This window comes from Macaca mulatta, chromosome 10, assembly GCF_049350105.2.
Source record: "Macaca mulatta isolate MMU2019108-1 chromosome 10, T2T-MMU8v2.0, whole genome shotgun sequence".
Classification (NCBI taxonomy): Eukaryota; Metazoa; Chordata; class Mammalia; order Primates; family Cercopithecidae; genus Macaca; species Macaca mulatta.
This window is the reverse complement of record NC_133415.1, coordinates 25,074,648-25,091,923: the sequence shown is the minus strand read 5'-3', so window position 1 is coordinate 25,091,923 and position 17,276 is coordinate 25,074,648. Positions and strand designations below refer to the sequence as shown.

The following is a 17,276-nucleotide window of genomic DNA, read 5'->3' as shown; positions in this document are numbered from 1 at the left end:
TGATATATTCCTAGAAGTCAAATTATTAGGAAAAAATAAAAGGCATCCTTAACGTTCTCATTATCAAAGTGTTTCCCAGAAAGGCTGCTCAAATTGACACCTACAGCAACAGTGGATGAGGAGGCTGACTAGAGCCCCACCAGCATTTCACAGGCCTGCTCATCTAATAAGTGTAAAAAGAGAGCCTCACGATACACTGGAAACCACAGCTTCATACACAAAAGAAAAAAAGGACTGGAAGGAAATATGCCAGACGCTGGCAGTGGTTATCCCCGTACAGTTCAATCATGGGCAATTTTATTCTCAATGAGCATGCATGACTTTTTTTTTCAATATAAAAACAATTAAATAAATATAAAATGGAAGTATTTTAGAAGAGTTTGTTTTCCTTATTTTTTTTATTTTTATTTTTTGAGAGAGTCTCACTCTTGCTACCCAGGCTGGAGTGCAGTGGTAAGATCTTGGCTTACCTCAACCTCCGCCTGCCGGGTTCAAGCCATTCTCCTGCCTCAGCCTCCCGAGTAGCTGGGATTACAGGTGTGCACCACCACACCCAGCTAATTTTTGTATTTTAAATAGAGATGAGGTTTTATCATGTTGGCCAGGCTGGTCTTGAACTCCTGACCTCAAGTGATCTTCCCGCCTCAGCCACCCAAAGTGCTGGGATTATAGGCGTGAGCCACTGTGCCCGGCCCCCTAAATCTTTCTAAAGACACACCCTTTACAGTCTGTCTCTGAAAAGTCTTAACATCTCCCTGACATAAAGAGGTATCAAATTCTTATGGAAAGTTGAATTCTCACAGATTTACTTGGTTTGAAGGAAAAAAAAACTACCCAAGCCTAGCTTGTGGAAGAAAACATTTTCGGCCGGGCGCGGTGGCTCAAGCCTGTAATCCCAGCACTTTGGGAGGCCGAGGCGGGCGGATCACAAGGTCAGGAGATCGAGACCACAGTGAAACCCCGTCTCTACTAAAAATACAAAAAATTAGCCGGGCGCGGTGGCGGGCGCCTGTAGTCCCAGCTACTCAGGAGGCTGAGGCAGGAGAATGGCGGGAACCCGGGAGGCAGAGCTTGCAGTGAGCCGAGATCGCGCCACTGCACTCCAGCCTGGGCAAGAGCGTGAGACTCCGTCTCAAAAAAAAAAAAAAAAAAAAAAAAAAGGAAACATTTTCTTTCAGCCTCGCCAATGGCTTCATTATTGAGGAGGACTCGGGGTCCTGACAAGCCCGAGAGAAACAACTGCTCTGCGGCCTCTGCTCCTGATCCCTCCATCCTCAGGCTCAGTGACCGGTGCTCTGGGGGATGCCATCCAGTCAGGTGGGTGGACTTTACAATACCTGCTCCTGAGGTGCTGTTCGGTGAAGCAGAACCTTGGCAGTGAGGGAGGGCGGGAGCTGAGTGCTGACAATCCTAGGAGGTCACACACAGAACAAGAACACCATGAGAAGAAATACACCAAAACACTGAATTTTAAAGGTGCCTAACAGCCTGTGTTGACGAGGATCTTGGGGACTTGGCTGGTGGGAGTTTCAACTGGTAAAACCCTTACAGAGGGCACTCTGGTAGTTCCTGCCAACATTTAAAATATCCAAACACTTTGACTCAGCTTGTACCAAGATGTATGTGTAAGAATATTCATTACACGGAGAATGGCAAAAACAATTAAAAAATGAGTAAACCACCAGAATGTTCATCAACAAGAGAGTAAAGCACAACACAGCCAGAATCCCAAAAAGTGTGCAGCCCGCATAAGAATGAGGTGGACCCATATGAACTGATAAATAAATCTTCACTATATGCATTGAGAAACCATGTGATCCTATTTAAGGAGATAGCAAAAATAAACAAAATCAACATATGCAGATATGTACTGGTAGGCACAAACACACACAAAGAGCAAGATGCCCACCAAACTGCCAATGATGACGACAGGTTAAGAATGAGGGAGAGGCTGGGCACAGTGGCTTACTCCTGTAATCACAGCACTTTGGGAGCCTGAGGTCAGAGAATAACTTAAGCTTAGGAGTTTGAGACCTCCACGAGCAACATAGTGAGACCCCATCTCTACAAAAAAAAAAAAAGTAAGAAAAATTAACCAGGTGTGGTAGCATGTGCTTGTTGCCCCAGGCTGAGGTGGGAGGATCACTTGAGTCCAAGAAGTCGAGGCTGTAGTTAGCTGTGTTTATGCCACTGCACTACAGCCTGGGTAGCAGAGCAAAACTGTGTCTCAAAAACAAACAAACAAACAAAAAAACAGTGAGGAAGAAAAAGGGGGGGGGTTAAATTGTGCTCTGTGTGTTCCTCTATTGATTGATTTGTTTACAGTGAAAATGTATTCATGTATTAGCTATATAATTTAAATACAGGCTGGGTGCAGTGGCTCATGCCTATAATCCAAGCACTTTGGGAAGCTGAGGATCGCTTGAAGCCAGGCGTTTGAGACCAGCCTGGGCAACACAGCAAGACCTCATCCCTACAAAAAAGAGAAGACAAATATATATATTTAAGAAACGCAAAATGAGAAAAGGGGAAAAAATACTCTCTTTGGTGGGTATGTCGCTGACGAACTTGGAAGTCCCACAGCTGATTCCGAACCATCATGATAAGAACCAGAGCAAGGAAGAAGAGTGCAAAGTGCACCAGGGTCTATGCTCGGTTCTTCCGCATCTGTCATCTTATTTCATTCTTCACAAGGGATGTCTATTTCCCAGAAGAGAAAATTGAGGCTAAGCAACTTGCCCAAGGCCACATGGCTGGCAAAAGAAGGCAGGACCTAGGGACCAGCCTTGCTGGCCCAAGGGCCCCTGCAAGAGCCCTAGTGCTTCTCCAGTTACACAGCAGTTGCCTGCTCCTCAGGAAGCTCTGGGCACAGCACAATGGCCCTGCCTGCCCTGGGCTGTGAGAACAAACCCTCCATGAGGAGAGAGGCCTTAGATGACCTAGAGTGGCTCTTGGGCACTCAGACTCATGAAGAGGCCCTCCAACTACATGAAGAAGTACAGTGAATTCTCAGAGGCCAACCAAGACACAGGCCCAGCCAAGAGGCTGGAAGGCAGCTGCATAAGGGCCTGTAAGGCTGCTTTGCAGAGCTGAGCCGAGGTAAGCACACCAGGGCCTCTGGGCAGCGGGAGGAGGGCCACAGCAGGATGAGGGCCACACCAAGCCCCTTCCATGCCTCTTGACTTACAGTGCTGGCTGCTGGCAAAGCTGGGGACTCTGCATCAGCATTTTGCAGACTGACAACTATTCCAGCATGTCCTATACTGAGAATTATAGGGATTCCTTGTATATTCTCAACTCTTTTCTGAACACAACTATTTCCAATTTCTCAGCTTTGCTCAAAGACCAGTACACACCTGTCTTTCTAAACTACCCGATATTAGACAAAACCAGCCCATTTGGAACTGGCCAGAGACTGAGCTCCCCACCATGATCTGGAGGTGGCTGATGGTCAGTTGTGCAGCAGGGGAATGGGGCTGGAGGAGAGGGGTCTGGAGTTACTCACAGTCCTTTATAGAGGATACAGCCAGCGAGAATGTGAGGCGAGCGCTGGCAGGTCTGCAGAATGCGGGCTGCCTTCAGCAACAACAGGGGCTCCACCTGTGCAGGGCAAGAGGCATCATGCCCACCCATCAGCATGCTCACAATCAGGAAGGGAGAAAAGGGGAAAGGGTTGTACAGAACAGCTGGACAGGGTGTAGCTCAAAGCCTGGAAAAGGAGAATGCGTCACACAGTAAAACCTGTGCCATGGCTTGGGACTATTCTACCTCTCTATACCCAGAACTGCTGATACCACTAAATGCCAAATTCTTACAACAAGGAGGCCTGTCCAGAAGCTAGAAGGTGCAGCAAATATGGCATATGTACTATATGCATTCAGAAACCATGTCATCCTATTTAAGGAGATAGCAAAAATAAACAAAATCAATATATGCATATATGTACCGGTGGGCACAAACACACAGAAAGAGCAAGATGCCCACCAAACTGCCAAAGGGGTCAGAGTAGATGGCCTGGGAGACCCTGACTATCTACACTGACAATGCTAAGACCTGATGGCAGCAGCAGAAGAGGGTGTATCCTATAAATACACGTCATGGTACCAGGCGAAACCCACCTACCCTATCCTCCACCTTCCTTCTGAAGCACAATCCCCATGGCGATACAGGTGGCCTGATGTCTGACTAGGTTCCATGACTCTATTCCATCACAAAAAATGAAAACATCATGCTCTTTCACTCGGGGAAATACGCCTCAGTTCCACATTCCTTGTATGGAGTCAGTGGCCTAGAAGTCCCCAAAAATACAAGAAAAGCATCTGGACCTGGTCAGGAAGAGCCAGCAATAGCCAGCAGCCTCCTCAGACTTCCACCTGCCAGCTAGAACCAGCAAGTATCCACCAGCTGTTAGAACTGGTGTTAATGGAGCCTCCGGAGCTGCTGACACATTAAGAAATTTATTCTTCCTAGCCTCAAGACTGTGCTCCGTCCCAGCCAGCCATTCTATAAAGTTTTGGGGCCAGCTGCAGGAAGTTTTCCAGACTGGAGCAGGGAAAACCCTTCCCCATGTCTGGTGGAGTCATGCTCTGTGAAGGCTGAATCACAGCACTACACCCCTGCTACAGGGACACTATTTACTATTGCAGTGAGACACAGGAAAGGGTTGTGAGTCAGGGCCCAGGTAGCTGCCTCCTAATGGGGCAGCACAGGTGGTCAGGCCAGCCACACAAGCAGCCTCGGGTTCACTGAGTGTTAACTGCAAACGGAGTGGCTCAGAGATACAAAAATAGTTCCCAACCACTATCTCTCAAAGACAGCAACCATGTGTTTGAAATGTTCATGCTGGGCATTTTTGATGCTGAGAATAACTAGATCATATGATAAGAATATCAAGAGAGAAGAGAGAAGGCCTTCAGATTACTGAGTTCAACACTTCTGAGGCATGAACAAAACAGTAATTCCCTTTACTGAGCATTTACTTGGTGTCATTTGAGGTACGGTTTCACTTGACCATCAAAACAGTTCTAGAAGGCAGGTATGCTGACACCATTCTCTGGAAAAGGGAAATGAGGCTGAGAAGTGACATGCCTTGTCATGGCCCTGCCTGAGAAGTGACATTCTACTCACTTTTCCAGATACAGTTCACTTTGGGAATATTAAAAAGTATCCAGAAGTCCTAATCTTACATATAAAATGAATGAGGAGGATGAAAATGTTACTTTAGTTTGGTCCAAGTTCCAGAGGGAATTGAAAATCTTATGCAGATCACTGGTGTTTTTCAGAATTTGTTCAATGAAGCTGTCCCACTCCGTGCTCAGTTCTTCCTGAGAACAGTTCTAAAACAGAAAGAGCCTCAGGTCAATATCTGAGATTTTGAGGGACAGACTCTTTGGCCAGAGTCCCAGCTACCTCAAAAATTGTTCCTCACACAGGAAACTGACCAGAAGGGAGGACCTGTTTTAAACCTACCCAATCACGGATCCACCTGCCAGGTGGGGGTGGCAAGCAGGGTCTGTGCTTTCTAAACATCCCAGAGACGAGAAGGGGATAAACATTTGGAATAAATGTGACCTATGCCACTAGGCCCAAAGGCATATGAGGGGGCTCCGAGAGCCCCTGACCTTGTCCCCAGACACAATGTGTTTATAGGAAGTATAACAGACCCCAGAGTAAGTGCTGCATTCTGGCAATATCGGTTTTTATAAAGAGGCCCAATATAAGACTCCTCAACCCCATACTCGTACCTCATAAGCTAGCGAAACAGGTCCATTGTAAAAATTAAAGAATCCAATTAGCTGATCCAGAAACCTCTTGCAGCTGACATCAGGGAGCTCCACAGCACAGCCCAGCACCTGTAAAGAGAGAAACCAGAAGACAAGCATTTTCCTTCTCTTTGAGTCCAAGCCCAGAATCCTGGCATCCAGGGCTCTCAATTACCTGACTTCACTGGCCCATTGAAATTGATCTTCTATTATGCCTGAGTCCACATCCTCCATTCTGGCCAAGTTAATCTCCACAGACAAATAAGTTCTGTACCTCAATTCTTGTTGCGCAATCTCAAATGTCCTCTTCCTTATTGTTCATTTCCCCAGAACTTACTCATAACCTTCAGTGCCCACCACATATTTCAGTATCTCCATGAGGTCTGTTCTATTAACTCGAGCCAATAACGCTGACCTTTCTTCTGACCCTTGCATTGTTAGGACTGTTATTTGGACAGTGGATGTTTAATCTGGATTCCATTACAAACAATGGACAGGACTCAAACTCCTTCTTGAATGGCCATCATGTCTCTCCAGCTGGATGGAGTGCTTTAAGAGCAAGAACTGGCTGCAATCTTCCCAGCTCTAGATCTCCAAAATGCTGAGTGTAGTGGTTAGTTCTACAGGAGATAAATACTTGGCCGGGTGCGGTGGCTCATGCCTGTAATCCCAGTACTTTGGGAGGTTGAGGCAGGTGGATCACAAGGTCAAGAGATCTAGACTATCCTGGCCAACATGGTGAAACCCCGTCTCTACTAAAAATACTGGGCGTGGTGGTGTGCGCCTGTAGTCCCAGCTACTCGGGAGGCTGAGGCAGAAGAATCGCTTGAACCTGGGAGGCAGAGGTTGCAGTGAGCTGAGATGGCGCCACTGCACAGCCTGGCAACAGAGCAAGGCTCCGTCTCAAAAAAAAAAAAAAAAAAAAAGTGCTTGCTGAGTTAGAAAGTAATCTGGTCATACGTTTAAAGAGTCTGAAAAAGTTCCTATTACTTGATGTAATAATTCTACCTCTAGGAATCTGTCCTAAGGGAATCATCAGATATTTAAACTAATAAACCCTGACAGAAAACAAATAAACAAAAATTTCCTCTGAATGTAAGCTACAGTAGCACAAGGATCTTTGCTTTGTTCCCAGATGTAATCCAAGACCTTACAACAGTCTGGCATGTAAGAAGTGTTCAATTCTTACAATTGATAAACAGACTGAATGCAATTCCAATCATAATCCCACCAGCTTTTCTTCAGAAACCGACAAACTGATTGTACAATGAAAACACAAAGAACCTGAAATATCCAAAGCTATCTTGAGAAAATAAGAAGGTTGGAGGACTTATACTATCTGGTTTCGAGACTTACTATAAAGCTATAGAAGTCAAGACAGTGTGGTACTCACACATAACCTTCAAACAGATCTGTGGAAAAGCCAAAGAGAGTCCAGAAATAGACCCACACTTAAATGGTCATCTGATCTCTGGTAAAGGAACCAAAGGGAAATCCAACAGGGAAAGGAAAATGTTTTCAACAATGATGCTGGAAGAACTGGTTATCCAGGTGGAAAAAAAAAAAAAAGATCCTTGACCTCTACTCACACCATTCACAAATATTAACCCAAAGTGGATTACAGATCTAAATTTAAAAGCTAAAACCATAAAATTCTTACAAAAATAAAAAAGGGAGACTATCTCCTCCAATGGAGTAGGCAGTGGTTTTTTCAGGCAGGACACAGAAAGCAATAACCATAAAAAGATAAAATTGGTAAGTTAGACTTCATTAAAATGCAAAATTTCTGCTCATCAAAAGACATCAAGAAAATTAACAGGCATGCCACAAACTGGGAGAAATTATTATTATTATTATTATTTTTTTTTTTTTTGAGACGGAGTCTCGCTATGTCGCCCAGGGTGGAGTGCAGTGGCCGGATCTCAACTCACTGCAAGCTCCGCCTCCCGGGTTTTTACGCCATTCTCCTGCCTCAGCCTCCCGAGTAGCCGGGACTACAGGCGCCCACCACCTCGCCCGGCTAGTTTTTTGTATTTTTTAGTAGAGACGGGGTTTCACCGTGTTAGCCAGGATGGTCTCGAACTCCTGACCTCGTGATCCGCCCGTCTCGGCCTCCCAAAGTGCTGGGATTACAGGCTTGAGCCACCGCGCCCGGCCGAGAAATTATTTTAAAAAGATGTATCCGACAAAGAACTGGTATCTAGGATATAAAAAGAACTACAATTAAAAAAATAAAACCTAATTTAAAAAATGGGCAGGGCTTTGGACACTTCACAAATTCAAGTGGTCATTAAGCACATGAAAAGGCCTCAGTATCATTAGTCATTAGGGAAGTGAAGATTAAAACCACAATAACATACCACTGCACATCCAGCGGAATGGCTAAGATGAACAGACTGTCAATCTCAATGCTGACGAGGATGTGGAGTAACTGGAATTCTCATACACTGTTGGTAGGAATGTAAAATGGTACAACCACTAAAGGAAAAGGTCTAACAGTTTCCTATAAAATCCAACATACACCTACTCTATGACCCAGCAATTCCAGGACTGGATATTCACCCAGGAGAGATGAAAACATGTGTTCACCAAAATACTTGTATAGGAATGCTCCTAGAAGCCTTATCCTTAATGTCCCCAACAGGACACAGTTCAGATGTCCATCAAAAGAAGACTAGATTGTGATTTATTCAGACAACAGAATACTGTTTAATAAAATGGAATGAACACCGACAGATGCAACAACATGAACGAATTTCACAAATGTTAAGCGGCAAGACATTAAAGCCTGTAAAGCATGTAACCACAAACAAACATTAATTTTTTTTTTTTTTGAAATGGAGTTTCACTCTTGTTGCCCAGGCTGGAGTGCAGTGGTGCAATCATGGCTCACTGCAACCTCTGCCTCCCAGGTTCAAGCGAGTCTCCTGCCTCAGCCTCCCGAGTAGCTGGGATTACAGGCATGTGCCACCATGCCTGGCTAATTTTGTATTTTTAGTAGAGACAGGGTTTCTCCACGTTGGTCAGGTTGGTCTTGAACTCCTGACCTCAGGTGATCCGCCCGCCTCAGCCTCCCAAAGTGCTGGGATTACAGGCATGAGCCATAGCGCTCGGCCCCAAACACTATATTTTAGTTGATGATATGCATGATAGAGTATCTGTGTGGACAGTACACTAATGTGTGCAACTTACTTAGAAAATTGTAACAAAATAATTTGGGGCTGGGTTACAGTGTCTTGCGCCTGTAATTCCAGCACTCTGGGAGGCTAAGGTGGGAGGATTCCTTGAGCTCAGGAGTTCAAGACCAGCCTGGGCAACATGGTGAAACCCTGCCTCCAGAAAAAATTTAAAAAATTAGCCGGGCGGCCGGGCGCAGTGGCTCAAGCCTGTAATCCCAGCACTTTGGGAGGCCGAAACGGATGGATCACGAGGTCAGGAGTTCGAGACCATCCTGGCTAACACGGTGAAACCCCGTCTCTACTAAAAAATACAAAAAACTAGCCGGGCAAGGTGGCGGGCGCTACTTGGGAGGCTGAGGCAGGAGAATGGCGTAAACCCGGGAGGCGGAGCTTGCAGTGAGTTGAGATCCGGCCACTGCACTCCAGCCTGGGTGACAGAGCGAGACTCCATCTCAAAAAATAATAATAATAAAAAAATAAAAAATAAAAAATAAAAAAATTAGCTGGGCATGGTGGTGCATGCCTGTGGTCCTAGCAACTCAGGAGGCTGAGGTGGGAGGATCATTTGAGTCTGGGAGGCGGAGGCTGCAGTAAACCAAGGTTGCACCTCAGCACTCCAGCCTGGACAAGATTGAGACCCTGTCTCAACAATATAAAATAAAAATAATTTGAATTAATGGGAGGGTTAAGGAATGAATAGATAGGTAATAAAACAACTATAATAAAACGCTAATTGTAGAATTAAGGAGGTATATGAGTATTCACTGTAAAATTCAACTGTTCAGTATGTTAAAAAATTTTCATAACAAAATGTTGGAAATAATACCTACAAAGTTGAATACAGCATCCCACACTTAAGCATCCCTTTACCTGAGGAAACCTTAAAATAAATGTAGCCATGAGAAACAGCACTTTAGATTATATGCTACTATTAGAATGTAAAGGAATGATTTTTATTTATTTATTTTTTTTAAGACAGGGTCTCACTCTGTTGCCTAGGCTAGAGTGCATGGCAATCATGGCTCACTGCAGCCTGAAACTCCTAAGCTCAAGCAATCCTCTCCACAGCCTCCTGAGTAGCTAAGACCACAGGCATGAGCCATCACACCTTGTTAATTTTTAAATTTTTTTGGTAAAGTGGGGTCTTACTATGTTGCTCAGGCTGATACTGAACTCCTGGACTCAAGCAATACTCTCTTTTATTTTTTTAAATGGGTTCTCTGAAACCTAACACATATCTATCAGTGTTTTTTCTGGGTCACTTACCCAGTAAGTGTAGAGAGTATGGAGAAGAAAAGATGACGATAAAAACTCAATTTACAACACAGAGTAAACAGAATTTCCACAAGTTGGCCTAAGTCTTTGAAAGGAAGGAGAAACCAGCCACGTGCATTGCAGGATATGTTAGAAATGTTTTGGAGAGCACTCAACAATAATGGGCAGATGCAGAGAGTACCACAGGAAGTGAGGGTGATTACTAAACACGGTACATGGATGCGGTGGTTGGGGGGATAATTCTAAATTCAAGACTCAGAAACAGCATAACTTCCTAAACTTATCATTGCAACACTTCTGCACTGATTCTGTCTATTCAACTTACCCAAAGGTAATCTCCATCAACTTTTATGGCAAACTTCAGTTTTCTCAGACGAACAAGAGTAGGAGGAGAGTCAGAAATGTCAGAAACACAGCGGATGACTCCAGCAATCTGTCCACAAAGCAACTCCTGTTGGTCAAGCAGGGTCTGTGGGAAAGGAGCACATTCCAGATAGGAAGCTGAAATTCTTGAACTCTTGCATCATTTCTTACAGCATACTGAAGTCTGCAAGCCAAATCCAGTCTGTTGCCTGTTTTCCCATGGCCTGTAAGCTAAGAATGGTTCTTAAACTTTTTAAAGGTTACAACAAAGAAGAATATGTGATTGAGACCTTACGTGCCTTGCAAAGCCTAAAATATTTACTGTCTGGCCCTTTACAAAGTTTGCCAACCCCTGCCTGAGATGACTGAACCCTAAGAGAACACCCAGCAGGAACACATGAGATGACTGCACAGAACTGCATCTCTGTTGCTAGGATTATAGGCATATGCTTAGCAGAAGCATGAGCCTTTCACTCCTACTCAAATCCCCTACACAGAGTGGCCAGAGTGACCCAGATTAACCCCAACTATCTATGTCAGAGCACGGTCACAGGAGGGAAAATACAGAATCTCCTAATCAACCTTAGTCTTAACCAAAGCACAGGACAGCCAGACAGTATGGGATGCACAGGAAATGTACACAGCACCCATGAAGAATTCTTACCTAGAAAACTGAGCTTGAACCTAACCAAGGCTCTAGATCTTACTACTAATGTAAAGGAAATACAGTGGATAGGAGACATTAAATGACACCACCATGAGAAACAAAGCAGCCAAATCTAGAGTGTGGGACATTCTAACACTCTACTACACGTATGACCTGGTTTCTTCAATAATTCAATGGCATGGAGGAGGGGAGAAAAGATGAGTGGCTGGGTGAGGACTGTTATTAAAAGGACTTAAAATACAAAATAACCAAATAGAATATGTGGATGCTGTTTGGATCCTTATTAGGAAAAAGAGAAAGAGATGGAAGGATGGAAGGATACGTGGATGGAAGGAAGGAGGAGCAGAGTAAGTAACATCCAAGACAATATATTAGGCAAAATCTGAATATAGTCTGGGTATCAGGTAATATGAAGGAATTACTGTTGCTAATTACTGTAACTTTTGTTAGGTATGGTAATGTTTAAAATAATGTCCTTTTTAGTTAGAGATGTTGCTTGATACTGGTGAGATGATGCAACACCTAGAATTTGCTCCAGGAAAAAAAAAAGAGAGAGAGAGAAGAGGAGGTTAAGATAGGTCATATAAAATGGGCAAAGTATTGCCGAGCGCGGTGGCTCAAGCCTTTAATCCCAGCACTTTGGGAGGCTGAAGCGGGTGGATCACGAGGTCAGGAGACTGAGACCATCCTGGTTAACATGGTGAAATCCCGTCTCTACTAAAAATTCAAAAATTAGCCGGGCGTGGTGGCAGGCGCCTATAGTCCCAGCTACTCAGAAGGCTGAGGCAGGAGAATGCTGTGAACCCGGGATGTAGAGCTTGCAGTGAGCTGAGATCGTGCCACTGCACTCCAGCCTGGGCAACAGAGTGAGACTCGTCTTAAAAAAAAAAAAAAAAAAAAAAAAGGCAAAGTATTGATAATTGTTGAAGTTACTAATGGCACATGAGGGTTCATGATACTTGCCTCTCTGTTTTTGTATATGTTTGAATACAAACTTTTTTTTTTTTTTGAGATGGAGTTTCACTCTTGTTGCCCAGGCTGGAGTACAATGGTGCAGTCTCTGCTCACTCCAACCTCCGCCTCCCGGATTCAAGTGATTCTCGTGCCTCAGCCTCCCAAGTGGTTGGGATTACAGGAGCACACCACCACGCCCGGCTAATTTTTGGATTTTTAGTAGAGACAGAGTTTCACCATGCTGGCCAGGCTGGTCTCGAACTCCTGACCTCAGGTGATCCACCCACCTCAGCCTCCCAAAGAGCTGGGATTGCAGATATATGCCACCGTGCCCAGCTGAATACTAACTTTTAAAAACTGAGCTGATCAAAAAATTGGGGGTAGAGGGAGGCAGACAAAAATCATGATGGAAATAGAAAGCTAAAGACAATGAAAGTGCTGAGCTGCCTGGAAATTTTAAGACCAGAACAACAAGAAATAGTACAACTAAGAATAAGACAGTAGAAATGTCATTATCTGGATTAGCCAAACTGTCCTAATGTAAACCCTATACTTTTGAAAAGTTATCACTTGGAGGCACTGGGATCCCCACTGAACAATAAAATGCTGTGTGGCTTACCTGGGAAGGATAAAAATAACAAATGCCAGCTCTTGTTGGGTCGCCTTCTTCCTTTACCTTGGAACCATCATAAAGAAAAAAATAATTCCACCTGGCAAGAGAACAGAATGGAGCCATGTTTCCTTTCATCCAGTGATCACGGCATTTAAAACATAGCTTCCTATTTCCCAGCCTGAGGAGGGCTCATTACTGTGTTTGAAAGCCTTCAGGTGGCCCCAGAGAAGAAAGAACCCCAGTAGCTACAAATTAGATAAAAACGTTCTGTAAGCGCAGGAAATTCAAACTAAAAATATGCCTCTATCCAGCCGTTAGACCATCTGCCAGAGAAGACATAAGCAGCTAGAAAAAAAATGAGGCGCCCACAATGACTGCTCTTATTTGAAACACTGAACCTTAACTATACAACCACATGGTCTGATACACTGTCTTTTAAGGCTCTGATAACAAAATAAGTTAGGGATGTATTAGATGCACTCCTCGTAAGTGCTGAGCATAAAGATTTCCAGAAACAGCCCTTCTACCAGGAATTCATGCATTCACTTAAACACCGACTGAGGGCCCACAGTGAGTTTGGTGGTTGCTGAGCAAATACGCAGTTTCAATGCAGGATAGTGAGTCCATAAGTCCGTAACAGGGAGAAAACGGGGCCTGTGAATTTACAGAGAAACTGTGAACTCCTCTCTACCATGCCAAACCTCACCAAGTATCACTCAAGCACACTTCCTCATTAACCGTCTCCTGATTCCCTCGGCCCAGAGATAATCTCTTTCTTCTGAATTTCCATGACCCTCTGTTCTTCCTCAAAGACTCTTACAGACTACACTGCAGTATATTACTTAATGTTATTATCTGATTACCTCTTTAAGACCATAAAACAAACACTTCAAAGGCTGGGCCTCAATTTTGTTTTGTTTTTACAGGGTCTCACTTTGTAGCCCTGTAAGCTGGAGTGCAGTGGTGCGATTGTGGTTCAGTGCTCGACCTCCCAGACTCAAGCCATCCTACCGCCTCAGCCTCCCAAGTAGCTGGGACTACAGGAGTGTGCCACTATGCTCAGCTACTTTTAAAAAAAATTTTTGTAGAAATGACTCTCACTATATTGCCCAGGCTGGTCTCAAATTCCTGGACTCAAACAATCCTGCCTTGGCCTCTCAGAGTGCTGGAATTACACGTGTGAGCCACCGCGCCTGGCTGGACCTGTTTTATTTCTAAGTTTCTGAGAACACATTTATGAGACTGTAACATAAAGAAGCAATGGGACCAATCTGTCATCTGCTCTCTTCTCCCCTGGATCTATGCCCTCTCTGAGGCCTCCCTCCATGGCTCCCACCTTGCCTTCCTGATGAAAAAGCACCAACTTGGCTGGGCACAGTGGCTCACACCTATAATCCCAGCACTTTGAGAGGCCTAGGCAGGAGGATTGCTTGAGCTCAGGAGTTCAAGATTAGCCTGGACAACACGGTGAAACCCCATCTCCACAAAAAATAGACAAAATTAGCCAGGCATGGTGGAGTGAGCCTGTGGTCCCAGTTATTTGGTACACTGAGGTAGGAGGATCACTTGAGCCTGGGGTTTGAGGCTACAGTGACCTGAGATCATGCCACTGCACTCTGGCCTGGACGACAGAGCAAGACTCTGTCTCAAAAATAAATAAATAAATAAAGCACCAAGTTGGTCTCTGGCACTGTCCACTTTCCCAATACCTAGGGCTGGATGTACAATTGGCTGCAGAGTAAGCTCAGATCAAAAGGCCTCAAAAAAGTTTCAAAGCCAACTCAGAAACTCCATGTGCACCCCATCCTCCCCTGTCCCCACGTTCTCTGGGTGAAAGCATCCCTGCTTGTGTGGGCACACAAAAGAAAACTTGAGTGTCATCTTGAACTGCACCATCTTTTTGACTTCCACATAAATAATCAGTCACTAAATCCTACTAATTCTAGTTAAACCTGCTTTTCACCTTCATCTCCTCCACAACTGATGTTTGCTAAACTTAATTATGGGAAAGGATTAACGCATTTAGGGTTGAGAAGGGAACTGGGTTTCAGACAGACATTGAGTAATACCCTTCAATACCCAATCTGGCCAAACCTTTCCACACGGTGTAATTCTCAACTGCAACCATACCTCATCTCTGCAAATTAAAGACTACAATACCCACATTATCATCAAAGCTGGCTGCACGATCAGGCTGTGGCTTATCTTTTCTACAATCTCCCAGCAATGCCAGACTCATTCAAACACTGGAAGAGGCTTGCAAGGTTAGAACACGTTAGCTTCGGAGAGAAATGGCTCATGTGCTTGATTCAGCTGCTCTGAGGAAAGTGGTATTTTGTTATGTTAACCCCAAAAATCTATCTAACAGCCCAGCGAAAGCTATGCCATGGCAGGCCCTGCTACTCACCACGAGGCTGACTTGGTCTCTGTGGAGGTGGAGGCGGCCATCTACTTTGCAGTCATCCTCATCCTCTTCATTTAGGTTTTCTTTTCCAGTATCAGTTCTTTCTCCCCAGCTGTTACCTTTCCTTTATCTCCCAATCCAGCGAATCTGGATGTGGCAGGTTTCAGTGTTTTCAGTCACCACTGCCACTTGGTTAGTTTTCACTCAGCATGGAAAGTACCACTTCCCTTCCTCGCAGGTTCTTCAGTTTCTTGTATATTTCTATGCCTCTTACAACTCAGGGAGAAACTATAACAAAGAGAGTCCTAGCAGAAAAGTCAAATTCATTCATCTGGTTTCCTGAGTGTCACTGTGGCTGTCTACAGAACCATCACTTCAAGCTCCTCTCTAGGAAAGCCAAACGTGGGAGATGCATGCTAGAGCTGGGGTTCTAAAGAAATTTCTAGCTTGTCCAGCTCAAACCCATCGTGAAGATTCTATTAAAAGTTTTGAAGTTTCCAGTTCAAACATCAGTGCCTTGGCTCTGAAATAAACACAAGGAATAGATATTTCAGAAACTCGTGAGAGAGCATGTGACCTAGCAGGATTTAACGAATGGTATATAGCAAAAGAGCTTTCTGTAAGGGTGACAATGATACTTCAAAATCAAAGAGGCAGGGCTGCAGAGACTTCAGAGTAAGGGCTTTAGTCTCTTGAACAGTTAAGGGAAACACACCACAAGCTTCACAGAAGATAAAATCAAAGGATAGGGTGAAAATGCTCCAGGTGTGGACAGCTATACAAATAAACCAGTTGCTGTGCTAATAATGGAACCCAAATTAAGGAACTATCATCTTGACAGTCCAAAAGTAAACTGAACATGCAGAATTCCAGAGCGGGGCAAGTTTCTAAAAAATGAAGAGAACTTTATCAAATGGCTTTCAAACTTCCACGAGAGAAAGACAGCTCAGTGTATCATGGAATTTCAGAGTCGGAAGGAACCCTGGCATCATTTACTCTACTCTCCTGCACTCTTTTCCAAAAATTAACTTGGCTGTCTCTGCTTTACATCCTCCCGAAATACGTGGTTCTCTACGTTACATTTCTCCTTCCAACAAACTGAAATCAGTGTTCTATATTTTACACCTGCCTCCCACTCGCTACCCTGGATAACACTCCGCAGGAAAACACAAAACAAGGTCTAATTCTTCCACGTGACAACCTCTTGGTCACTTCAAAACTACTGTCTCATTCCTACTGTCACTTTATCTAAGCTTAATGCCCTAGCAACATGGTCTCAAATGCTTGCTCACCATTCTGCAATCTATGGGTACACAAATACAGTCTGTTAAAGTCTTGAATATTTGACGGCCTGTAAAATCTCTCTCTCTTCTCATCTCTAGATATTTTGGATTGGGCCTCCATAGGACTATACTCTTTGTACTCTATGGAGCATATTTGGGTGCCTGTGGAAGGGGTATCTCTGTTCCTGGAACCAAGACAGCAGCCTAAAACTCCCCATCCCTTCTTTCCAGAGGACGGCCCTCCACTACCGAGGTCCTCTCTTATCTCTGAAAGGTCCAGAAGAGACCACTAATGGCCCTGGCGTAGGGACAGACGTCGGAATGTAAGCATAAAAGGCTCTGGTAGCCTGGGAAGTGATAGTAACAACCTGGGGGAGGGGCTGGTGATAGTGCTGTGGGAAGGGGCCTCAGTGGAGCAGCAGGGCTGGAAAACGGACGCTAATGGCTGGAGAAGGGCCAGGAAGCTGCTGGCCACAGCACCCGGGGCGCAGGCAGCGACGGGTAACAGCACGGGGGCTGTGCGGCGTCTGGCCCCACCTCCAGGGGACTGGGAAATGGTGGGCGAAGGCCTAAAGATCAGGCGGGGTCAGGTCACGCTCTAGACTGGGGGCCCGCCCCTCTGTATCCCCGCGCCTCCGAGTGCCGCCCACCCACCGGAGTAGCCAGGCATCCCAGTGCTCGGGGTTCGGGACTCTGGAACAGAAATGTGGGCGGCAGTTGGACACCTGCAACTCCGGCCCCGTACCTGCGCGCGCGGCAGAGAGGCCTTAGGTCAT

The 17,276-nt window shown here is 45.0% G+C and overlaps 1 protein-coding gene across 7 annotated transcripts in view; it reads right to left on the bottom strand.

Annotated features, from left to right (window-relative positions):
* Positions 1-17,274, bottom strand: part of HPS4 (HPS4 biogenesis of lysosomal organelles complex 3 subunit 2) — a 32,207-nt gene extending 14,933 nt beyond the window's left edge. For 2 of the 7 annotated variants that reach the window (XM_015149965.3, XM_015149967.3), the window contains exons 1-8: positions 17,155-17,274; positions 15,221-15,740; positions 12,820-12,910; positions 10,542-10,685; positions 5,745-5,852; positions 5,220-5,336; positions 3,506-3,600; positions 1,338-1,410 (exon numbers count right to left, since the gene is read on the bottom strand). In XM_015149965.3, the coding sequence (XP_015005451.3) occupies positions 1,338-1,410; positions 3,506-3,600; positions 5,220-5,336; positions 5,745-5,852; positions 10,542-10,685; positions 12,820-12,910; positions 15,221-15,261 (669 nt within the window). In that variant the 5' untranslated portion in view covers positions 15,262-15,740; positions 17,155-17,274. The remainder of the gene's footprint in view (positions 1-1,337; positions 1,411-3,505; positions 3,601-5,219; positions 5,337-5,744; positions 5,853-10,541; positions 10,686-12,819; positions 12,911-15,220; positions 15,741-17,154) is intronic. The other 5 variants (XM_015149966.3, XM_028827905.2, XM_028827904.2 and 2 more) reach the window with 3 other exon arrangements.
* Between the last annotated feature and the right edge of the window lie 2 nt (positions 17,275-17,276).